The sequence below is a fragment of the Notothenia rossii genome (assembly GCF_949606895.1).
Source record: "Notothenia rossii genome assembly, chromosome: 5".
Classification (NCBI taxonomy): domain Eukaryota; kingdom Metazoa; phylum Chordata; class Actinopteri; order Perciformes; family Nototheniidae; genus Notothenia; species Notothenia rossii.
The window spans coordinates 7,246,366-7,272,128 of record NC_136903.1 but is presented as its reverse complement, the minus strand read 5'-3'; the positions used below and the strand labels follow the sequence as shown (position 1 = coordinate 7,272,128).

General features: G+C 40.0%; 2 protein-coding genes and 1 long non-coding RNA gene across 3 annotated transcripts in view; 2 read left to right on the top strand and 1 right to left on the bottom strand.

Annotated features, from left to right (window-relative positions):
- The window catches only part of LOC307041273 (switch-associated protein 70-like), a gene marked incomplete at its 3' end in the record, with an annotated part of 18,503 nt that extends 14,246 nt beyond the window's left edge, over positions 1 to 4,257 (top strand). Inside the window, exon 3 of the mRNA XM_079684581.1 lies at positions 4,093 to 4,257. Within this exon, the coding sequence (XP_079540707.1) occupies positions 4,093 to 4,257 (165 nt within the window). The remainder of the gene's footprint in view (positions 1 to 4,092) is intronic.
- LOC307040165 (switch-associated protein 70-like) lies at positions 3,892 to 16,068 on the top strand. The gene is made up of 5 exons (XM_079682756.1): positions 3,892 to 4,200; positions 7,476 to 7,642; positions 9,462 to 9,660; positions 10,501 to 10,597; positions 13,719 to 16,068. The coding sequence occupies exons 2-5, from the start codon at positions 7,488 to 7,490 to the stop codon at positions 13,832 to 13,834; spliced, it is 567 nt and encodes a 188-aa protein (XP_079538882.1). The 5' UTR covers positions 3,892 to 4,200; positions 7,476 to 7,487; the 3' UTR covers positions 13,835 to 16,068.
- The window catches only part of LOC307040166, a 39,278-nt gene continuing 23,076 nt past the window's right edge, over positions 9,562 to 25,763 (bottom strand). Inside the window, exons 2-3 of the long non-coding RNA XR_013808439.1 lie at positions 13,707 to 13,853; positions 9,562 to 9,699 (exon numbers count right to left, since the gene is read on the bottom strand). This is a non-coding gene — a long non-coding RNA (uncharacterized lncRNA). The remainder of the gene's footprint in view (positions 9,700 to 13,706; positions 13,854 to 25,763) is intronic.

Genomic DNA, 25,763 nt, shown 5'->3' with positions numbered 1-25,763 from the left:
AAAATGGCGGCTTCACAAAACCTTTTGGGAGTTTGACGGGGCGTGGTTTGCATTCCGCCCAGCCAATCAGACACAGGAACCTTTTTCTCCCACGAAAGTCCCTGCTCTCTAGCAGGGACTGAGAAGGGGGTAAAAAAGGTTCTCTATAACTAATTTAGTTCCTGGGACTTGTTGGTGTGAACGCAACTAAATGGTAGTTCTCAGGAACCTTTGTGGGAAAAGTACTTGGTGTGAACGCGCCTTATGTATGCCTGTGAAAGGAAAATGTGTACTTTTAAATTCATCCACTTTCATTTTATACTCCCCTAAGTATTCTACACAAGGAAACCTTATAAATACTTGAACTTAAATTGAGTATTTTCCTTTTTATGAACACACTGTTCACACAATAATTAAAGTATAGTCCCCTCGAGACCATGGAGGGTCTCCTCTGAAACTCACAGCTCATGAATACCAATAAAAGGACCCCCCCCCCCCCCTGTTCTGTCCCCAGCTGCTGCACAGGGAATGTGTATTGAACCAGGAAGCAGACGAGGGGCCACTTTAAACAGGATTTTCCAGTAAATCTCCCTGTACCTGAGTCACTCTGTCTGTTGACTGTGTGGATTCCACAAATACTGGTGACTAATGGCCGCTTCCTGGTAACGCTGTGAAATTAACAGGAAGTCATACAGTTGGTTGAAACATGTGTGTGTGAAGCAATTACTAAATATGTTGCAGCCTTAAAGTAAATACTGAAGCAGGGTTTTTTGGTAGGGTATGATAATTGCACATTTTTGCGTAGACAAGGTGCATTAAACTGTTTATATTAAAACATAAAACTGATTCATAATTCTCAACAATTGTGGCACTTGGTACACAAGCCTCATTTTCAGTTCCAATGAATAGACTTAATGACTAATTTCCATGTTCAATACTTCTGTCTGCTCCAGAACTACAGAAGCAAAGATACAGTGCAGATAAACAAAAGGTCCATATACGGTTTGACTTATTAGATAAAGGAAAGCACAAGTCATAAATAAATATATAATCAAAAAACTGGAAACATATACACCGTGGTATTAAATAAGTAGCAGTATCCTAAAAATACACAAGGGAATTCACAAATTGAAGTAAGTATTGAATCCAAGTAAGACAGTTTTTGAATTGCACATAAGTGTATATTGCACACAAGTGTTTGTATTGCACAGTATTGAATGCCTTTACCAACCAGCCAACATGTTGTTCACATTCATGTCTATCCACGAGGTCACTTTATAATTGTATTTTCGTATTTGTGTGATGTTATAATTAGGAAACTAATGATTGAGTAATGGCCAAACCATGCTTTGTGAGGTCACAGAGAGCTTGACCTTTGACCACCAAAGTCTAAAGAGCGATATCTAAGTATAGCCGGCTTGCAGCCATAAAAACCCCGTCACAATAACTCAGCCGAGAGAGTTTTGAGCAGCAGCACTTCATCAGCAGAGAGAGTGATGCGCAACAGTCGGTCAAACTAGTTCACGTCGTAGTTGTGCAACACAGAGAACAACAGTTTGTCTTTGTGTGGGACGTCTCTGCTGTCCATTGAATGCACAACAATCTGCCATTGAGGTGAAAGTCTTGCATAGATGGCTGCATGAATGCACAATGAACACACACACACACACACACACACACACACACACACACACACACACACACACACACACACACATACACATACACATACACATACTCACACACAGGAGACTTAACCTTAAACCTTAACCATAACCAACACATGCCTAACCCTAACCCTAACCAAGTCTTCACCCTAAAATTAATGATTCCCCTTATGGGGACCTCCATTATGTCCCCATAAGGGTGACGAGTCCCCACACGTGACTGTGTAAACAGATTTAGGTCCCCACGAGGATAGTAATGCTAACACACACACACACACACACACACACACACACACACACACACACACACACACACACACACACACACACACACACACACACACACACACACACGGCACTGTGGCTCTTGCACTGTGCTGCTATATGTAGTCACAGCTGGGTGACATGAGGTTACTGCTTAAACCACTCGCACCACTTAACTTAAATATAATTGTTCTTGTGACATCTACTTCAATGTACAAGACTAGAGACGTGGAGACTTCTGTATAAAGATGTTAAAGTACAAGGAGCCTAACATCTGATAAGACAGCTGTTTAACTCAAACATCATTCTTGTCTCTCACTTTTTATAGTAGTTTTTTTTTTTTATAAGAAGAGAATAGACGGCCTGGATTTTCTTTAATTGTATTCTGAGTTTTTAGGCGTCAACCTTTTGTAAATCCGGTCTGGATCAGGTCCCAGATCGTTAGCGCGTACAGCGTGTAAATGAAGCTACTAAAATGGAAATGAAATGCGAAGCAGGCATAGCTTGTTCCAAAAGAAGAGTGAATCTGTTGAATACTTGTTGAGCGGGATCCAACTTTGTGGCTTACAAACCTCACCCAAACCCTACTCATTGTGCCTATAATTTAAATGTTGCATAATTACAGCTTTTATCAAAAGTTAATCTAAGCAAATGAAGCCAGTAGATTGAGTCAATTCCATGTTATAATACACCTAATTCACATAATATTGCTCTGATGATTTTTTTTTCAATCTGCATTTCTTAGTAGGACATATTTGAGTAGTGGGCTCTACTTTACTCTCAATTCCTCTTTGGAGTCTGCACCTCTCTATTTGTTAAATAAAGTTATTACTTTCAAATTACTATTTAGAGGTAAAGCATTCACTTCTGTTGACAATGTGTAGAAAACAACTTGCTTTTTGACCTTTAAACTTAAATGGATAGTGTAATTCCTTCTGATAAAGTTAAAGGTCCCATATTATATTATTTTTCATCAATACATTATAGGTCTCAGATATATACAAAACATGTCTCTGAAGTGTTTGGCTCCAAACACCAAACAGATCATTGCAGCATTACCCATAATCCCCTCTGTTTCAGCCCTGTTTCCAAAGTGCTGATTCTCTGTCTGTTACTTTAGATGAAAATAAGGAGCCCCTCCCCACGCCCCTCTGAGAGAGATTTGGTTAAAAATAATACAATAGGCGCTTTCACACCGGAGTACTTTTCCCGTTTAGTTCCGATAGTTCCAGGGATTTTGTGTTCACACCAAAAAGAGAACTTAGTTCATGAGAACTTTTACACCCCCTAGAGAGGTGGTACTATCCTGGTTAGAAAAAAGTTCAGATTTGTGATTGGCTGGGGGGATTGCAAAACGCCCCATAAAACTCGGGAAAGTTTTGTGAAGCCGCCATTGTATTTGCTGGCATTAGCATTAGCATTAGCATTAGCCCAGCGCACCAACAGAGAGAGAATAACTTATGGCAACACAAAAGAAAACATGGGAGCGGTGGAGATGAGGAGGTGTCGGCGTTCTGGCGATTTACTCTGGGACTTCGGGTGGCAGTATACGCCGTGAAGTTGTTTGCGGCCTGCCAGTAAACCCAAAGCAGAAGAAGAAGAAGTGACGTCAGTGGCTTCATTTGCCTAATCCTCCCCAGGAACTTATTCCGGTGTGAACGCGATCTGCTCTTTAGTTCCATGGGGGAACTAAGGGCTGGGAACTAAGTACGGCAAAGTACTCGAAAGCGGCTATTGGTGCACTAGGAGCAGATTCAGGTGATAAGGTGTGGGGGCGGGGGGGGTTACCTTGGTTGGTGATTGGCTAATGGTTACACAAAAACAAAATCGTTATGACATCATAAAGTGGCCAAAATCTGATCAGCTCATTTTAAGACAGGTTTTTATAGAAATGGATCAGGACAAAAAGAGAGAGAATCTTTTTTCCTGAAACTTTCAGAATCTCTTTCCACAGAGGGGACACATGTTGATGTAGAAGAGACATGAGGAAGAGGGGACACATGTTGATTTAGAAGAGACATGAAGAAGAGGGGACACATGTTGATGTAGAAGAGACATGAAGAAGTGGATTTTTGCTTGATAGGGGAGCTTTAAGGTTGAAAAACAGAGAAGGTGATTTTGTAAAAGGTTATTTATTTATCTGACATTTTTGTTGACTAATGTCTGTTTTTCTTTTTGCCAGGCTCTGGAGGAGACTGCGACTAAAGCAGCTGAAGAAGAACGAAAGCGTCTTCAGACTCAGACTGAACTCCAGGAACGCTACATCGTGGACATAGAGAGAGAGAAAATAGTACGTGACCATGGGCATCTTTCACAGATTAATTACGTCAGAGCAAGAGCAACTTAAATACAACTTCCTCTTTTAGATGCAAGGTGCTTTCATTAGTACATTACAGATGTTTTAATGTAAAAAAGATACTCAGGAGAAAAGTGGAGTTAGTGTGGTATTGTTGAATCAGAACAAAACAAATACACAAACTAAATAAACATTGTGTCAAAGTTAGACCAGCGACTTCCCTGTTCTATTTTTGTCAATGGAGTTTGAAGAGTGTATGGATGGATGTAACTGCTTCAGTTCCCTGTCAAAAGTGCTGTCTGATGGCACGGTAAACGGATGAGAATTTTCTAAATATAGCGATCTCTTCAACAGATAATGATTTCATTCGGTAGGCCTTTGTTTTAGCTGGTTAGGTATATGTTCTTTCTGCACATCAATGCTTTGCTTTCATGCTTCTGTCTGTTACTCCAAACTGAGGGCTGACTATGGTTCCTCTTTCAACCCCACTTTTACAATTCAAACTATCCCTCAAAGTCACACAACAGCTTAGAGGGAAGCTAAAACTTAACACTTTATTTGAGGTTGTGTTGATGATCTCACTGCACATGTTAGAGACACATACTTGTTGCTGTAGGGTACATTTGGTAAATAGGCGTATTCACAATGCAGTATTTTTCCCACAAAGGTTCATGAGAACTCTTTAGTTCTGATGAACTAAAGAGCAGATCGCGTACACACCGGAATAAGTCCCTGGGAGAGGATTAGGCAAATGAAGCCGCTGACATCACTTTTTCTTCTTCTGCTTTGGGTTTACTGGCAGGCCGCAAACAACTTCACGCAAGGGTGTAACTTTGGTTTGAGAAGTGGGGGGGACACAAAACAGGGGGGCCTCCGCAATGAAACATTGTTCTCGATTTAATTCCATTTCCTGCCTTTCTACACATATATATTAGGGACTATGGTGTTAACTAATCCAAGAAAAATGTGTAGTGTATATAATGAGTGTGCAAACTTATCTATCTTATCTAAGATTTTTTTCTTTAAATTGAAGTTAAAGCATCAATCTGGTGCACAAATTAAGAGATTTATGGATACCACTCTCAACACTCATATGAAACAGAACTGTATATATTTCAATACTCCAAAAACCATTAGAATATGCTCACAACCAATAACACATCATTGATATACTCCTCTCTCCTATCTTTATCTTACCTAGTCTAAATTCTTTCTTTTTATTTAAGCATATTTTACTAATCACTTCCCTTTCAAACTGTGTTTTTAATTTTTTACTGACATTGGAATTATTTATTTTGAACAACTATATTAAATAAATGGAAATATTCGTTTAGAACAAACCATTTGAGACCCACTGAGATAACTAAAGTTTACAATCACTCAGCGAGTCCTTTACCTCCCTGAGCTGTTACCTCAGCCTCTCAGTCCGACAGGAGAGGACTCTCCCTCTCCTTATTGTTGAAAAAGCTTCTAATCTCCGTTAGCTCCGAGCTAGCACCAGATACAACAACCCCTGTAACTCTCTCTGTCTCTCTCTCTGTGTCTCTCTGTCTCTGTCTCTCTCTGTCTCTCTCTCTCTGTCTCTCTCTGTCTGTCTTTCTCTCTCTGTCTCTCTCTCTCTCTCTCTCTCTCACACACAAACTGCGCTCCTGCCACACACACAAACAGACGCTCCTCCGTGACGATGACCACTTGCGTAAAAAAAAAAACGCATTTGAAAAGTGGGGGGGACATGTCCCCCCTGTCCCCAGTGGAAATTACGCCCATGACTTCACGGCGTATACTGCCACCCGAAGTCCCCGGCCGGAAGTCCCCGGAGTTGGGGACTGGCTTCAGTAGAAGCTGCTGGGACTCCCAGCAGCTTCTACTGAAGCCATCCGAGTAAATGGCCAGAACGCAGACATCTCCACCGCTGGGCTAATGCTAATAATGCTAATGCGAGGATAATAAAATGGTGGTTTAACAACACTTTTTGGGATTTTTACGGGGCGTGGTTTGCAATTCGTCCAGCCAATCAGACATAGGAACTTTTTTCTCCCACGAAAGTCCCCGCTCTCTAGCAGGGACGGAAAAGGGGGTGAAAAGGTTCTGATTAACTATTGTAGTTCCGACTGTTTTTGGTGTGAACGTGACATTTCGGAACTATATCGGAACTAAAGGGGGAAAAGTACTGCGGTGTGAACGCGGCTAATGTCACCACAATAAAAGCATCTATACTGCGCCTCACTGCCTCTACTGATAATATATTGACATGCTCAGTGCACTCTGATGTGCTGTTTACACGAGAACACCTCTGCTGCTCTACTGCTACTGCCCATGCTACAGATGTTAGTGCAAAATCTACAGCTCCTCTACCACAACCATCAACAACAAGTGGACATGAAGAATTACATGAACTACATGCTGCTAAATCAACCGCGGAGAATAAACAGAAGGGCAACCATGGCAACCATGCTTGGGGGTCTTCTTCGCTGCTTTTTGTGTATTTTGTGGCGCAAGTTACAGCACCACTTACAGGCCCGGCATATGTACTACAGCGTTTCCAGCGGGTCGAGCGGTCTCGTGTGAACAGACACGTTAATTGAGCCGTATCCGTGTGAACTAAATACTTTTTTGATATTGAATTCGGTTAGTTTGCGTTCCCGTGTAAATGGGGGTTTATCTTCAACCATTTTTTTTCAGGAAGTCAAAACTTCAACACTTTTACTTTTATGAGTGAAAGTGTTACATGAATGTATGCAATGCACTAAATCTTAACTTTGAGAGGGTTTAACATACTGTATATAGATTTAAATCAAATTATTTTTTTCATTAGAAAAAGATTAGTTCAATATTAAAAATAAACTAATTGTAAAAAATGGCCATTACAAATATTCATCTGGAACCAAAAAACAAGTTGAATAGATATAGATAACTAAACTTGCAGTAAAATGAAATGACAAAAAGCGAAATCCACCTTTTTAGAAGCTGAAGGTAGTCAATATTTGATACTTTTTGTTGATAATAAGTACCTAAAATTATACATTTATAATTAAAATAACTGATAAAGTAAATGTTCATCTCTGTGAGTAGCATAAAAGTCAGTCCAGTCAAAATTCAAGCGATATGCTGATAAACCACATCAAGAACACTTTTGAGTGCACAGAGAACACGTGTATTAGCTAACTTAGGCCTGAACCCATCACTGGGAGGGGAAGGTATGTATTCCTTATGGACTACTCGTTAAACAAAAGTCAGGAGTGTTGACAGTGTTTGTCGTGCTTCCACAGGTCCGGCAGCAGATGGAGGAGCAGGTGGCGCAGAAGTCCGAGGAGCTGGAGCAGTACCTGCAGCGGGTCAAAGAGATGGAGGGCATGTACGGCCAGCTGGAGGACGCTCTGGAGGACGAGAGGAGAGCGCGGCAGGACGAGGAGGCCGTCCGCAGGCTGCAGGCACGGTCAGTCAGCAGGGAGGAGAGAGAGTTATTATTATTAGAGTCCGTTGACAGAACAGCCCGTGCACAAAGTTATTCTGCAACTAAGCAAAAATATCAGGGGTTGTTTTAACGAGGAGGCCGTCCACAGGCTGCAGGCACGGTCAGTCAAAAATGCGGTTTCGAAATAAGGGAGTTTCCTTATTACATTCAAAAACGTCACTGTCAACTTTGAGAATCTGGGATGGACGTTTCTCCCTATTCATAGACCAAGGAATGTACCTAGAGAAACATGGAGTGACTAAGGGACAATTCATGAGAATCGTTGGTTGCAAACCTACATTGAACTCACTTAACATCATAAAATGCATCATATAACCAAACAGCCCTCATAAAAGTGTGTTAGTTCAAAAACAAAACCATCAGTCGTATGAATGCTAGTTACATTACATGTCCCTTTTATCCAAAGAGACTTACATACTCAATACTGTGGACAATCCCCACAGGAGCAATTTGGGATGAAGTGTCTCAGGGACACAACGACATGCTGACTGCAGTGGGGTTTGAACCTGTGCCACACGCCTCCCTCCCTAGTTGCCTTCTTTTACCTGGTGGTTGAATTTGTCCACCTCAGATTTAGGTTGTATTTTAAATCATGATCACTTCCTAGTTTCTCTTAACCGAAATCACATGGACTGATTCTGCTCCTCTCTTTCTCACACAGCCAGACATTGTACTTCCCTCCCCTCCTCCCCTCCTCCTCCTCCTCCCCTCCCCCCTCCTCCCTCCTCCTTCTCTGCTGACATTTGCTTTCCACCTCTCGTTTGACTAACCAGTAGTGAGCATGTCAGCAGCATACTGACCACACTGTTCAAATTAAACTGCTGGGTCACAAAGACAGCTATCAGTTTTTAATCATTAGTCAGCTATGTACTGCTGTTATTCATAGAGGAAAGGTTAAAGTTCAGTTACTTGTGTTTAGACATTTAGTGAACCGTTTATCAACCTTTATTCCAAAGTAATGTGTAAATCATTATAATGCCAAAGGAAACTTGGAGTGTTTTGTCACCACTGAAGCTCCTGTGTGCAAGATGCAACTTCCAAATGGGGAAGCCAAATGTTTCATATTAATAAACAACAGTGACTTCATTTTGGTTTCATCTACTCTTCGACTGCCTTCTGTATATAATGTCTTAAGAATATAAACAATGCAAGTTACATTTATCCAACAATTTAGTTCACAATTGCACTACAGCGCCACCTGCTGTCGAACAACACTCTCCACCTTTCTGTTGATTTATATGCAAGTTGCTTAATTTCTTTTAGACTGAGGAAACTTTGTTACATCCTGTTTCACATATTTTAGATTAAGATCATTCATTACTTTGCACTTTTATAACCTATGAGAAATGGTTAGAACATTTCCAACACTTTAGTTACAAATACATAAGAGTATATATTGATGGTGGGAATTGCAAATGTTGCTAATGTGGAGCAACTAATGCCTGCAAACTATGATCAGGATCCAGTTGATTATGAACGTTTCACATAGGACAAATGTGATGGATTGTATTGGTGCATACTGTTGACATAGTAAGACAACATAACAAATAAAAGCAAGTATTGCAACATTTAGGGAAGATACATTTAGAAAAAAGAATATAAACATTTGCACAATTAATCTTTATTTTCTAAAAGCATGCATGCACACATTGTGCTCAGTTTAGGTTATAATATGCTTTAGAAAGTGTTTAATGTGACACTGCAGGGCCCAGCTGGAAACAAGAGGCTTATTCGTACATAACTTATATACTGACCAATGTTTGATGTGTGTGTGGAGCAGGTTGCTGGAGGAGGAGGCCGTAAAGAGGGCGGAGCTGGAGGAGTTTCACCTGCAGCAGCAGCGCGCCATCGCAGAGACGAAGGCTGAGAAGCAGGAGCTGGAGAGGGAGCGTCTGATCAAAGAGAACGAGCTGCAGGCCGCCATGAAGCAGCTGGACCAGCTGGAGGAGGACAGGCAGGGCGCGCTGGAGCAGTACCAGGTCAGAGAGATGTGGATTACACTATGGCTCAGTAGGAAACTGCAGGAAATAGCAGACAGAAACAAAGTTATGAGCAGTTCCTCCCCACCCATCAGTTACTTATTTGGAGAACAATAGTTATTTAGTAGAGCTGCATTAAAAAGTTTGAAGCTTCATTCATAGTATTGATTCATAAATGCTGTGCAGCTTTTTGAGGTGTTTCATTTTGTTTGTTTCTGCACGGTTGCATTAGTAGGCTTTATTCATTTTAGTAATCTACCATTTGTAGAATGTATACCAAGGGTGACTGTGTAGGATTGTTTGGTACAAACATTACATTGAGTGAAAACCCCCCCAAGCTATTTTCATTAAATGCCAAATCCAAAATGTACCACACTCAAAGGACCGCACTAAAAGTATGATTTATTTATTTTTGAGAAAAAGCCAAGATTGTAGATTGTGTTTAAGGTTCTGCAGTTCTACTAATTTGAGTACCTGTAGATTACATCGAGCTATACTGAACAACAATGTGTTGTTCTCACACTGTTTATAGCTGTTGTTACAGTGATAGAAGTTATACACACATACTCACTTTTATAGCAGGTAAATACATTTCTCAGTGTAAATGATTAACATATTGTCTTTATCTGTCTGAAGACGTCCGTTCTTTAGTAGTTTAGTGCCTCTTTTACCTCATGGTGTGAGTTTATGGCTGCTGGATGGGAGGCAGCTAATGAGAAAGTCATGTGAGACACATTATACAGGTCTTCTGTTGATACAGCGCTCCAAGATATGCTGAAAACATCTATAATTTGATGACCTGTTTATAACTTTGTCTCTGTGTTTTCTCGTGTGAGCCAGGCGGTGATGAGGAAGCTGGAAGACGCGACCAACAACACAAAGACCTGGAAGCACAAGGTGGCCGAACAAGAGGGCATGCTACGGCTCATCCAACCAGGTAACATCAGCAGCACCAAAGGACTGTTTGATGGTTCTGCTGTCTTCGTGAGGACCAAGCTTAGTGTACCACCTTGAGAGTAGAGAAAATCTTTGATGGGTAAGACTGGAGTCCAGGGTGAGAACAAGGTTGAAGCTATACTGCTTAAAGTGGACCTATCATGCTATATTTGAATAATATAGTGTAGGACCATACCTATATAAGTCATATTTATACTTTTTATTTTTCAAAATACCAAACAGATCATGCATTTTAGCCATTCCTCATTTCGCTCAATTTAACACTGTCTTTGCATGGGCTGATTCTGTGAGAACAGCACCATCTACAGGCCTGGCATATGTACTACAGCGTCTCCAGCGCTTTCTAACGGCAATGTCCGTGGCTGCCTCCTCCTGATTGGTGGAGTTGGCCCAATAGCCGTAGCGCCACTTCTGTGACGTCATAGAAGTGTTCAAATCTGGATCAGTCTGTATCAGATCCGTTGCAGCCCCTTTTTAAGAGATTTGGGTATGGAGGAAAATACAGAGGGTTGTGTTTTCTGACACTTGGTGAGTTCCCTGGAACACCGGGGACACATATTCATGTATAAAAGACGTACAAAAGGTCCCCTTTAAGGTTTTTATCATATCAAACATCATTTTTAATAATATTATATGCCCACTATTGTTTCCATCCATTCACGGTGTTTGCTGCAGCGCCGCATAGCCATGACCCTCTTAATGTCAATTAAATGGCAGTTTAATACGATCCCATGTCTAGATATGTGACCAAGACACTTTCACACAAATGGTGTCAATCATACTGTTTTATTAGTTTATAATATTTATTCATTTTGTCTTTCTTATTTTTTACATTTCACCTGAATTGAATGTCTGTTGTAAATGGACTGTAAATGGACTGTACTTATTTAGCGCTTTATCCAGTCTTTAAGACCCCTCAAAGCACTTTACAAACTACATGTCATTCACCCATTCACACCCATTCATACAGAGCAGTGTACCTTACTCTAGGACCTAACATTCACACACATTCACACACCGTTGGCCATGCCATCGGGAGCAACTCAGGGTTAAGTATCTTGCCCAAGGATACATCGACATGTTGACTGCATGGGCTGGGATCGAACCCACAACCTTCTGGTTGAAAGACGACCACACTCCCTCGCAGCCACAGTCGCCCTTTGTGTGCCATATTGTTAAAGCACTTTGAGCTGCATCTCTGTAAGAAAAGCACTGTACAAAATAAATTATTATTATTATTATTACAAGGTCATGATAACATTTCAGTATCACTGGGCGGCTGTGATGGTTTCCTCTTGCTCTGTGGGGCTGTTTGCTTTATGCACAGTACTGAAGTTGTTACAATAAAAAATTGTTTTTATGACAAGCGTTTAAACTGAGAGTTAGAGAGCAACATGTTTACATATCTGCTTGAATTGTTTTTTCCTCAAAGCTACAAACTCCTGCCATGAATCATTTTATTGGCGCCTTCATCCCTCTCATGTCCCAATAGAGCTTATTGGTAGATTCAGAGGAAAAACAAGCTGAGACTATTTTGTCAGACTCTCTCAGACAACGATGTACCGAGCAAACAAACATATCAAAATGATTGAGGGAAAAACTATAACAGGTAATGTAATGGAAAAACTATAACAGGTAATGTAATGTAATGGAAAAACTATAACAGTAAGATATCCAAATTCCACAGATACCTTTGGCTGGAGGCTTCATAGTAAGAATGTTGTTTACTACAAAGTAATAATGACGACTTTAATAGACAAAATATCCATATCACACGGTTTATGTGTTTCAAACGGCTGCACTTTTTCACACTTAATCACATTCAGTTGAAACCCAAGAGGCTAAAGTGCAGTCAAGATAACATTAAAGATAACATCATAACTGCAATGAAATGAATCTTTGTGTTTGAGCGAGTGATGGCGCTCCCAATTAGTTTTTCAGGATTATCTGTATCTTTAAATGTTGTTTAATAAGAGGCTGACCTTTTTAAAGACATCACTATATAGTTCTGCATTGATATAAACATTAGCAAAATGATCTCCGATTAAAATAGAATGAGCCATATGTGAAAGTGTGGAAAATGAATGATAACGGATATATCTAAAATCAGCTGTACACAACAAGTGTGTTCTGTTACAGAGATGGCCGCTAGCGTTGCTCAACATCATATATTGTGTTATCAACTTACGCAATAAACACACAGCGAAACTCTGGGTTATTTCCCTCTGGACATTTTAGTTGTTTCTAAGATGGCAGTAAAAAAAAATGGTGCGTTTTGCAATTCAACATTTTAGTATCATTCTGTTTTTATTGCTGTCTTTTGTGTTCATTTCAACAAGTAATACATTTCAGAAGTACCGAAAAACTGAATCTGAGTACACTTTAATATCTGTTTATTTATCACAAGTCCTATCAATTTTGAAGATTTTCCATTATACAACTTTTATTTAGCAAACGGCAACATATGAAAAAAGGGATGCTTTCTTTGTAGCTGACCTTTTTTTGCAGAATCCCGCGCAACGATGTATAGAAGAGTCATGTGACATTCGATTTTTGTTGACACAACATCAGCCAGAGACTGCCTGATTGCTGTTATCGGGACGGGTGGCGCAGTGGTCTGTGCGTTTGATCATCAGATCAAGGGGGTGTTGGGGAACTCCAGTTCGAAACCCGCTCCCGCCCCACTGCTTCAGGCTGTTGTGTCCTTGGGCAAGACACTTCACCCGAATTTGCTCCTGTGGGTATTGTCCACAGTACATGTATAATATCAATGGGTACTTGTAAAAGCGCCTCGATGACTTTGAGGTGTGAAGATGGGCGGTGTGTGGCGCAGTGTATTGATCAAGGGGATGAAACCCGCCGCCGCTGCGTCTGTAAAGCCGTTGTGTCCTTGGGCAAGACACTTCACCTGAACTTGCTCCTGTGGGTATTGTCCACAGTAGATGACCATTACATGTATGTATGATCTGTATATGTAATGTGTATTTGTAAAGCGCTTTGAGTCATTGATAAAGCGCTATAATAAATATAAGGATTATTATTATTATTATTATAGTGACTAATATTTGCCCATAATAAAATACTCCTACCTTTCCCTTCAGGTTCCAAGGGGCAGCAGATGATCACCAACTGGGGCCCCGCAGCCTTTTCTGACGCAGAGCTCAGTCATAGGCAGAAGAAATGGCAGGAGACGAAGAACGAGAGCCAGGCCCAGTAGAGCCGGACTGCAAACATGTCTAATAATCACAAGAGAAGAAGAGAGGGCTGCTGGGAGATACGGTCTGTGATACGATGTGTTTAAGTAACGGCTGGAAGACAGAGTTCTCTGATGACTGGGTTTTAAGTGGAATCCAAATTCAAGATTTACCAAGGTGATACGAGGCATTTTATGATTAGGGGGCATTAAGTAATGCGTTACTTTATGCCTTTTATAATCTTCACTGAGAACCAGCACATGCTTTTGAACAAGTCTGTCATACATTAAATGAAAGGAGCAAAACAGAAAGTCAAGTCACATTTTCACAAAATGAAAGCTCCCTTTTTAGCTTTGTTGTCAAATGTATTGATCGCCATGCCAGTTGCTTGGTCTTTTATAATTGAGCAGCTTACAATGTAAAGTGTGTTTGAAGTCCACTGAGATGGAACTACAGGGTGTAAGATATTTATAAAGTTTGAGAAGCACATTGGCAAAGTGTTGGGTCATTAACTGATTTGTAACCCTAACAACCACCACAGATAACAAAAGGCGCTTTCACACCGGAGTACTTTTCACCGTACTTTCCCCGTTTAGTTCCGATAGTTCCTGGGATTTTGCGTTCACACCAAAAAGAGAACTTGGTTCACGATAACTTTTACCCCCTTTTTAGTCCCTGCTAGAGAGGTGGTACTATCCTGGGGAGAAAAAAGTTCCAATTTCTGATTGGCTGGGCGAATTGCAAACCACGCCCCGTAAAACTCGGAAAGGTTTTGTGAAGCCACCATTGTATTTGCTGGCATTAGCATTATTAGCATTAGCCCCGCGCACCAACAGAGAGAGAATAACTAATAAAAAAACATGGGAGCGGTGGAGTGATGAGGAGGTGTCGGCGTTCTGGCGATTTACTCTGAAGGCTTCAGTAGAAGCTGCTGGGAGTCTCAGCAGCTTCTACTGAAGCCAGTCCCCAACTCCGGGGACTTCCGGCCGGGGACTTTGGGTGGCAGTATACGCCATGAAGTTGTTTGCGGCCTGCCAGTAAACCCAAAGCAGAAGAAGATGAAGTGACGTCAGCGGCTTCATTTCAGCTTCATTTGCGTAATCTTCCCTCAGGAACTTATTCCGGTGTGAACACGATTTACTCTTTAGTTCCATGGGGGAACTAAGTGCTGGGAACTAAGTACGGCAAAGTACTTGGTGTGAAAGCGGCTAAATATAACAGGATTGGGCTTGTGCACGCCCTCTAAAATGTTTTAACAGTTGAGCATTGATTCAACATTTACTTAGTGCCAATGACAAATCAGTCGTAGCATAACAGTAGAATACAATGTACCGCTACCAGATACATTTTGAAAGACATCCACATATACTTCAGGGGCTGAGAAAAGTAAACCAAGCGCCACAAAGTCTGTGGGCCGCATGTTTTCTATAACGTATGATCTATGTGAGAGTAACAACTGAAATGTAAATACACACACACACCAATAACAAAAACATACTTGATTATGTATTTTGTACATGCAAACAGAGATGTACATGTTTATTTACATGTAGAGCGGGGAAGGGAGATCCGATGACAAGTTGTCACTCAGACGCCTGACCTGAAGTATTTTCGGCTGTCCACGCATGGTTATACCAAGTTGGACCACGTTTGAAATGCACTACTTTTAAGGGGACTCGTTCAAAGTTAGGTGAAGAGATGTTTATCCGCAACTATCAAGGAATGCTATCTTTAAATTAATGTGATCTTTTAAAACGGCAACAAACTGTTCTCTTTCCTGTGATCATATTAACATGGAAAATAAGGGATTTTTGTACATAGAAAGTGTTTTGCTTACTACGGTAATGAAATGTTGTATGAGGGCAGCATCAGGATGACAGGTCAAGTTGTCTTCTAAAGAAACATCCTAAATTGAAATAAAATGTACATTACAATTCACTAAATATTTTCTCATTATCAGGAAAGAGCTTTTTTTTTCTCCAGTTTGTCTGACCTAGATTGGTATCCGTCTGAATACCTAACATTTCCTGCTTGTAAACACTGTCACGGCACTTAGCCAAAATCACACTCCAAACAAGAATGCTAACCGCTGAACATTTGTGTTGTTGTTGTTGTTGTTGTTGTTGTTGTACTGTAACCATCAGTGCCTGTGATACTGTCATGACTCATGAGTGAACCTTTTGATTCTATGTTATGTTTTTATATATATGTAAAAAGCCTGAAAGACTGAACTATGGATTAAATACATCTGGAATAACTGGTGTTCTGTATTCAATGTATTTTGTCTACAACTTAAAAATATTTTGGATTTGACCTTTTAAATATTAACGTTCTAGAAAATGGTGCACAAACATTATACAAAAGTCACTACAATATGATATGTGTATGCCCTTTATGATTATCTATTGGTGCTATAACGGAAATGTACAAACAAGGAATAGGTATTCAGTCAAAATATTGAAGATGGATGTTAAAAAAGGAATCCTATGGAAACAGGGTACAGTGGTATGTAGAGGGATTGTAAATAATGGACATTTTAAATAATCGAAAAACTGCATTTCTTTTAAGATTGCAAGAAAAACAAGATGGAAAAAAAGTGGGGAAAATGGTCATTACTCCCAAAACAGCAACTAAGGCTACGAAAGAGCAACAGATGAAGTGGATAAAACAGAACACTACAAACTCACACTACCCAAATATTACTTTTGCCCTTTTGAATTTAGGCTATTTCTAGGTCTTTTTCTTAAATTGTGATAAGATGACATACATGATCTGTACTACACAACATACTGCACAAACCAACTTTTTACCCAAACCATCATATGATCACCAGGGGGTGCTAGAGCGCCACAAACACAACGCCTCTACAGACAGTGGTGAGAGAAGTTCAGTTTTTCTGATCAGCAAAAGACACCAACTGTTGCACGGCAACAAATACATGTATGTGTTAACCGTGTCTCATGTGGGGACACAACAATTCAGAAAAACTAAGATTTAATGTCCATGACTGACTTCTTCAATTTTCCAAAATACAGTGGATCATTATCTGGCTTTGTTTGAAACAGGATCATGTACCGTTATATAATTATGTGTAACTAAATGTTCTGTTTTTCTATTGTCTGGTAGTTGTCTGTCCGGGACTTTACTTACATTAGATCTGGGGCACGGAAGGGAGTGTAATAAGGACTTACAGGGAATAAAATATTCTGGCCAATCGCAGATGGATACTGCAAAAGTTATTCTTAGGAAGAACTTTGGTTTAACACTACGGTAATTCAACTTGAAGAAATCAAACGATGCATATTTTGAATATAAGACACAAAATGTCTCAAATGTTAATTTATAGGAGAAGAACTTCAAAGATGAAATTACATTTTAAAAGTTTTACTTTAAATCTACAACTATCTAGACAACAATTATTTAAATGAGAGAAGAGCAGAAAGAATTGTATCTAATCTTATTTAGCTATAACTAGAGCTTCAAAAAAACACAGAAAGTATCAAACTGATACTCAAACATCTTATGGTTTTGGACTGACCATAAAAGATATTTAAAGACATCACCTAAAATCGATAAATCTGGTTTTTAATTTTTTAAAAACCACATATCGGCAATCGGTAGTAATCGTTACTTTCAGCCCTAACTCAAACGGAGAGTTGACTGGAGGCTGTGTTTGACAAAGACCGGAGCGCCACGCAGCGTTTCTCTGTGGTTAATCTGCAGGTCAGGAACTTTTCCGCCCTCCAAGCAACCTGACAATGAGCGTCTAATCCTGACAAGATTCAATAAGTGTAATGCCTGATACTTCCAGAGTATAAAAGAAGTATCTACACGTTATTCAAAACAGGCTGCCTTGTAAAATCTGCACTTTGAGATGAGCCCCCCCTCGAAAGATCCCCAACAAAGTTAATTCACTCCATCCTCCCTGTGTATCGTGCAACAGTCTCTAATTTGAGTGAGACGGGACAGACCAAACAAACACAAAATACACTCCCAAAAATCTGTGGTCCAGATGCGCTCGGCACACATACCACAGCTGCACTAACATTGCTTTATGCAACAAGATGGCCTGTCATTAACGCCGAGTGCTGCGCCGGATGCGCTCAGTCAAACCTCCCCTCAGCCACCCCCCATAACCCCCAGCAGCGTCTGTATCCCATCAGTCCTCTCTCTTTTAAACATCCTCACACTCATCAGCCTGAGGTTATGAGGCTTGTGGCACGCGTGCTGCATTCCTGGCTGGTGATGCGAAACAGAAATGCATAAAATTCCCGATCTGGAATCCATCGCAGGGGGTGTGTGTGTGAGTGAGAGAGAAATAAGAGCAGCAGGGGGGGTTAGTTGGAAAATAAAGATGAGGCGGGGTTAAGGGGGTCTCACTGCCCCCTTGAGTACCAGAGCATCTGAGATACAAAGAGTCTGAGGAATTCAAAATATATAGGGGTTTGAAAGTTTTAGGAATTCTGGGTATTTACAGCGAGTGGGGTTTACGGAGCACAAGGGTACTCTTGGGACAGTCAAATAAAACGCCTGCAGAACATTTACCTTCCTTCACAGTATCGCATATGACAATTCATGGACCCCAGGGGTGTGATACGGGCGTATTAAGAGTTCAGGGAGGCATCTGGCGAGAGAGTAGACAAAAATAGCATATCAATGCGTATTCGCATTATAGATCTCTACGGAATTAAAAGGTCCCTGGAGGACTCCTGTAAGGGTCAACGACACAAACAGATGTCCTCCCAACGCCTCATAAAAATAAAAAACAGCAAAAGTGGGTCCAGAGTGAGAAATGAACAGCAGCATTCCACTTCACACCAACAGAAATGTCTATTACTGTAAAGAGCTGCTAGACCTCAACCTTATTTCACCTGCGTGTCATCCCTCCTGTCCACCAGCACGTGTTTCTGCGCCTCGCCCTCCTGACATCACATGTGGGACTTAAACCAATGACTGAAGGTTTTAGTTCGATTTCGTGAGGTTCAAGGGTGCAAGGAGACGGAATTTTGGACAAAGGATCTGGCTCCAATCAGCGCATCTGACTGAGGTTGACTCTGCACCCACAGGAAGGCCGAGCCGAGGCCACAGCGGGGAAACCAAACTCTTCTTTCTCAATTGTTCATTCCAGATATAAATATCTTCTGACAATGTAAAGTGCAGTGGTAAAGGTGAGCCGTTCTGAGATACCAGTTGTGTTTTTACCCTCATGGGTCAGAGGTCACTGGGGACACATGTAAAAGTAGATGCACATGCACTTACCTACTGTAAATCATATTCAAATGCATGCACATGAATACTTACATGCATGTATAGTTTACACACCGGGGTGCGTGAATACTGCATGCTCACAATCAATTCACCCCAAAAACTCATAAATCAAAACTAAATACCTACTTAATCTAAATGTGCTACAGATGCAGATTCTTTTTCTAATTCAGCCTTCTATGAACTGTAATATCGCTGCAGTGATGTGGTCTACTCTATCTGCGAGGAATGCTTTACGTGACAAGATAGAAAGACTTCAAAAGTCAACGTCTCATCCTATTCCTCCCCCATGAACACAAAAGAATGTTAGGCAAGGCGCAAATATAAAACACAAGTGTTTCTGTGAAAAAGAAAAAAAAAATTCCCTGCAACCCCCATGGACTGCGCTTCTCTCCTGCCAGCACATGAAGTTATTTATTTTTCACTTGAAACCGTCTGACTCATCATTACTGACTGAGCCAAGTTTGGAGTTGGCCTCCTATCAGAGCATTGTTTACCAGCATCCTACTTAATTGCACGGTATATGAAATCATTCTAAAAATACCCATGGTGCAAAGGGCTTCAAAGGAAGTTAGTGAATCAATCAGTAGAGGTGGTAACCGGGTGAAAGGCCAAGTGCTTGATTAGGTAGATACATAATTACCTGAAGGCTCTCGTATCATCATCCCTTCCCTAAATACACACCCGTTCTCTCCCTCGGGGTAAAGTGTGTCATGAAGGTGTGAAAACATCTGCTATTCATGAGCACAGATCAACACAACATGCTTTGTTTAACCTTTTAAAAAAAGACATATGACTAAAAGGAGGGAATGGTACCAAATCTTAACCGTCATGATCCTCCTGTAGACAGGTCTGGAGCTTCGCCACAACACCTCCCTTATTGGATGGACGAAGGGCCAGGATTTAAATTTAGAATCTTACGTTTCGTTAATCAGACACACCTAGTAACAATTCCTGTCTGTATAAGCACTGAAATCAATACATAAAACACAACAGCAATTTGAATAGCTTGAACTGCTAATATTTCATAACATTTCAAAGTGTGAATTGAATAGGGGTTTCAGGATACAGCAGCAAAATGTAATTCAACTAATTCAAGACAGAGAACACTCTTTGTTTGTTTCCTAACTGTATCAGTCAAAAGCATCTCAACCATAAGGAGTCCAATATCATACATACATCTCTTTCCAGGGCATTTACTCTTTCCGTAAATGTCCTGTCATCTCTGCTTATTCTAAGAAATCGTAACAATCGTTAAATCTGTGAGGAACATTTCCATAATTGTCAAACATGTCTGAGTGACAAGCCCCCTATTTAACAGATGATTTAATGTATTTTATGTTTGAAAAGGAGCCTCACTAAATCTTTCAAACCTCTAAAAACAAAGGACGAAAAAAATAAACATTCCTGAAGTTAATCAGCCAATTTCCCAACTTAATTTGCAAGTGATGCCTTAAACCACAAAGTCCTAATGAAGACAATGTGACATCAATACTTTGACTGGAAAACGGGGATATAAACTCTGAAATTCGAAGAAAACATTACAATCGTTTAGCTCACAAGAGCGGGAGAGTCGCATATTAAAGTTTGAATCCCTCTGCAGGGAGACGAGGGTGAGCAAAGGCTAGCGATATTCGGCAGATTTCATTGTCTTGATCGATTTCAACGCAGCATTGGGAGAGGACTTTTTGCCTTTCAGCATGCGATGCCTCCGTAACAACATATGACTCATGGCGACAGAATGCGATGGAGCAGGAAACATCACTTGCAATTAAACTGTTAACTTCAGTGGAAAAACTATAGTAAACATGCTATTTTCGGAACACGTTTATGAGCCACTTGAGGGACATCCATCTCCTGGAATAGTAGAAGACAATGTGGAATAAAGCCCCAAAACATCTTGGAAATGCAAGCTACGTTTGCTCTGCATGTTACTTTAGTTCAACAATAAGAAAACATATACAATTATAGACAGCAAGCACAAGATTCTTGCAGTTATAGTGTAGATTGGTTTTATTGGTGAAGGGCAAGGAATGTATTACTTTTAGAAGCACATATACACACAGCGAGTGAACGTTTCCACATTCACTTTATTTAAATCAAAGCTCAAAACATGGTTAGTGGGGAATCAGCTCTGCCGGCACTGACCCAAGCTTCTGCTCCTTACAACCCACTGCCTGTGTTTTAACATGTTCTTTTGTTTTGTTTTATTTGTTTTGTTTTAATGTTCTGTATTTTAAATTGTTTTATTTAAGTATCCTAGTAATGTCTGTTGCATGTTTTAAATGCATTGTATTTACTTGTTTAAAATGAAATGTGTTTTAGGTTGACTTTTAAAATCTGTCCAGGGACTACAGATGAAAAATAGCCTCTTGGCTAACTCTGGCACATTTACAGAAATGTTCATTAATGTGCACTGTCCCTGTTAAATAAATAAAATAAATAAATAGGAGCCATAACACTATATATGTAGCAATAAGGTTTGCCAGTGAGAATCCCAAAAACAATACATTTAGTTTAGAAGATGTAAAGAAGATGTGAATTCCCTGAATGTGAAGCTACTCAGTGGTCCTCATAAGAGCAGTGGATGTACTGCTCACACGTAAGTAATTAGGCTAAAAAAAGCCAATTTGTTACATGTCTGAAATCCAATTGAAACCTCACTAAGAACAGATTATAGCAGGACATTTCCAAAAATATTTGAAAGACCAAAGAAGTGAGATATTCATTGACAAATAGTACAAAATGAACAATATATCTGGTGGTGGTTGACAGTATCTGGCAGGTCTTTTGATTTTTGGCTTTTAAAATCCATTTTCCATCCTGCAACCCACGCACTGGAATTTCAGGACTCTCCAAATTGATCTCTGACGTCTTTGCACTTTCAACAACAATGAAGGATAAGAGACGATCGAATAATACAGCTATAAAACACACATATGTGGCAGTTGCAAGTCAAAAAAGATGAATCATCAATAAAAAGGTACTGTCTAACTGATTGGACCGTGATGAGGACCATCTGTTTGGATCAGAATACTTCCTAAACTACAATCATCAACATTTACATGATCATTATTCAAAAACCTTGTGATAAGGACAATCAAGCAAATATGATGCTTCATTGAGTTCATTATCATGCCTCTCAAAGTATTCTAAGGACTTGGTGATCTCCTACCTTCTCTTGCCACCACAACATGTCATTTCTAAATAAATGTTTCAAGACTTACCGGATGGGCTGCCACAACAACTCGTACAGATGTCATCACTTATCCCCTGACCATTGTCTAGTGTCATCATCAGGTCAAGTGAGTTCAGTTTGTAAAATACTTTGCCAAAATTAAGTGTTTACCAACAGTCTCAGTGATTTCAGCTTGGATTTATTTGGCAATTGTTATCATGTGAACACTCAAACTAAAATTGAGCACATGGTAAACATTACACCTGCTAGTCATTAAGATTGTCATTGTGATGGACACATTTGGTGATCAGAGACTCCAGAAACAGTAAAACCCTTATTTTGTGAACATCTGGTGTATCATTAATTCAAAAGGAGTTACAGCACCATTGCAACACGCCACTCGTTTGTGAAATATTGACAATGGTCTTAAGAGGGACATGTCAAAGCCTGTTACAAAATGGTCAGAATATCAGATCAACTAACATCTGTGGCTTAATGTGTTGAGATTTCTGGATTGTTTTGGAACAAAATTCCACCCACACTGATATTCAGACACGCTACTCACATTTTCAACTGCTTAATAATGGAAAACCGTGGAACAATTTAGTTTCTAGCAAAATCATGTAAGCCTGGAATGATCTTAGTGTTCAAAAATTCAACACTGTCAGCTCCACACGCAGCGTCCAAATGTACAGGCTGTATGTCATGTTGTGGAGATTCACCTATGAGAGGATGTGAGATGTTACTGCCAACAGAACACCAGATGGGTACCACAGGGTGCTTATACTTGTCAATAAGAGGCCAAATGGCAGTGTAACTGTAACAAATCAGAAATGAATATCCAGAAACAATTTAACATGACATCAGAGTAATACTGTCAGTTGGTAAGTTCTGAATCCAGACGCTCATCTCTACGAAAATTCAGGTTGAGATAAAAGGTCACAAGAAATAATTAACTAGAAATATAATATATATATTGTATAATAAATATATATATAAAATATCTTTATGCATGAGGGTATGTATACTAGGCATTAACGCAGCGTCCACACGGCAGCGTGCGTTGAAGCTTGCCGGTGGGCGTGTCTAAAGCTCGACCAACAACCAATCACATGAATCTCCCGCCCCGGACACACAAGCACGCGGTTTGATTGGCTAGAGCTTGTACTGGCATATGATTTGATTGGCTGACGCTTCTGTCGAAGCTTGAAAAGTTGAACTTTTCTCAACTTTTGAAGCGACTAACGGAGGCAAAGCGAAGCGACGGAACCACAATGCAGTTCGGCGGAGCTTGACGTCACCCCATTCAAGGTGAATGGGAAGCAGCGTTGAAGCTTCAACTTACGCCGCCGTGTGGACGGGCCGTAAGACTGAAAATAAAACTACATTTAAGAACAAGTGCTTAAGAAGGTTACATCTTTGGGTTGTCTGTTTGTCAGAAGGGTTACGGAAAATTATTGGGACAATTTTCATGTAGCTTGTTGGACGGGTTAAACAATGGCCCGGGCAGAACTCTTTTAATGTGCGAGCAAATAAAAACCACCAGGCCGATACACAGCATTTATGGAGACAGGGATCACAGTGGGTACTTAGGGCCAGTTTATTTTGTATTGTCATTAACATAGTGTGATAAGGCATTTGGTCTTTGATGAAGTTTGAGTTGCCAAGGGCCCTTTTGGTTTTCCACCTGTAATTGATAAATATCTGGTCCTGTATTTTTCCACACAAAACAACAGATACTGTGATTTTCCATTGTTTGGAAATGAGGTTTGAGACATTTTTGGGCGTCACGTTTAGTCGAGTTCTTATCGCTCAGTATATTTCCAGGGAGTATTCACTTTCAGGCCCAAGAAGAGCACCATGGTATTACATACCAAAGAGGCAGGGTTATTAAAACTCCTTATAATCCCTGCCTTTATATCTCAGTAGTAATAAAAAACGACAGAACGAAATGTGTATCTATAAATAGACACCGAATATCTAATAATATCACATAATGGATGCCTGCCAATGTTGAGCTAACATCGTTCTCTACTGACCCCTGACTGTGGAAATCAAACACAGCTTCATCCGTCCCCTAACCAAACACCATATTGTCTTAATCTATTGTATATGTAATATCAAAGCTATTTTTGCAGCAACACAGTGACCACCTATGGCTAGATAGATATATTTTGATTATGAGTACATTCTGTTTTGGATTAATACAATTCTGCAGAGCAAAGTATTTAAATTAGGTTTGCGAACAGGATCATGTTAAAACACAGATAATTGAATCATCTTTTTGGCCCATGAAGTGTGTCTTGCTGTTGCCATGGCAGCACTTTGTTTATCTATTCAATGTATCCAAAATACATTACTCATGTTCTTCTAGAGAACTTTCAAACTTTTTTAAGCTACTGTGTTTTGTAAAGTCAAATCAAAACAGACCTGACATTGGCACATTGGATCACCGAAAAATGTACCCTACAGACATGATGATGGTAATGATTACAGGGGTTGGTAGTGGATGTAATACATGCTGGGATTGCATCAGCGGAGCGCAGGTCAACACAAGTTTGAGGCAACACTGGGTAGGACTACAAGTACTTTATCAAAAGGACAGCACATCATTTGTGCAATGTTCAACAATTTCTTAGGGCGCTTTCAGACCTGCAGCTGTTCATTGGGCCCATTCCATTACCAGTGAATAACTGATGTATGTTTGTCTTCTATCTGGTCCTGTTTTACACTTAACTCATGAAGTCATATAGACAGACCCTTTGTTAGGACAGTTTTGGTGAGGCATCCTGCACCAAGGGCCAAAAGGTCTAATTTCAGTGACTGACTGCAGGTCTTGCAGCATTTCTTGTCTATATTCTTTTCAGCCGTTGTCACAGAAAGTGCACAAAGAAATAGACGATGAAGGGCATTATTAGTATTATTCAACTGCTTGACATGAATAGGGAACAACAGGTTGAGACAGGAGTTCAAAGAGGTTTGGTTTACAACCATATTACAGCGGGTATTGCATTACATTGTATTTAGCTGACACTTTTATCCAAAGCAACTTACAATAAGTACATTCGACCAAGAAGATACAAACTTGAAGAAAACAGAATCATATAAGTACATCAGGTTTCATAGAGCCAAAACATTTCAAGTGCTACTCAACTGGCTTTAGATAAGTCAGTCCTTTGTTAGTATATAAGTGCTTTGTTAGTATATAAGTGCTTTGTTAGTATATAAGTGCTTAGTTAGTATATAAGTGCTTATTTAGTATATAAGTGCTTAGTTAGTATATGAGTGCTTTGTTAGTATATAAGAGCTTAGTTAGTATATAAGAGCTTAGTTAGTATATAAGTGCTTAGTTAGTATATAAGTGCTTTGTTAGTATATAAGAGCTTAGTTAGTATATAAGTGCTTAGTTAGTATATGAGTGCTTTGTTAGTATATAAGAGCTTAGTTAGTATATAAGAGCTTAGTTAGTATATAAGTGCTTAGTTAGTATATAAGTGCTTTGTTAGTAT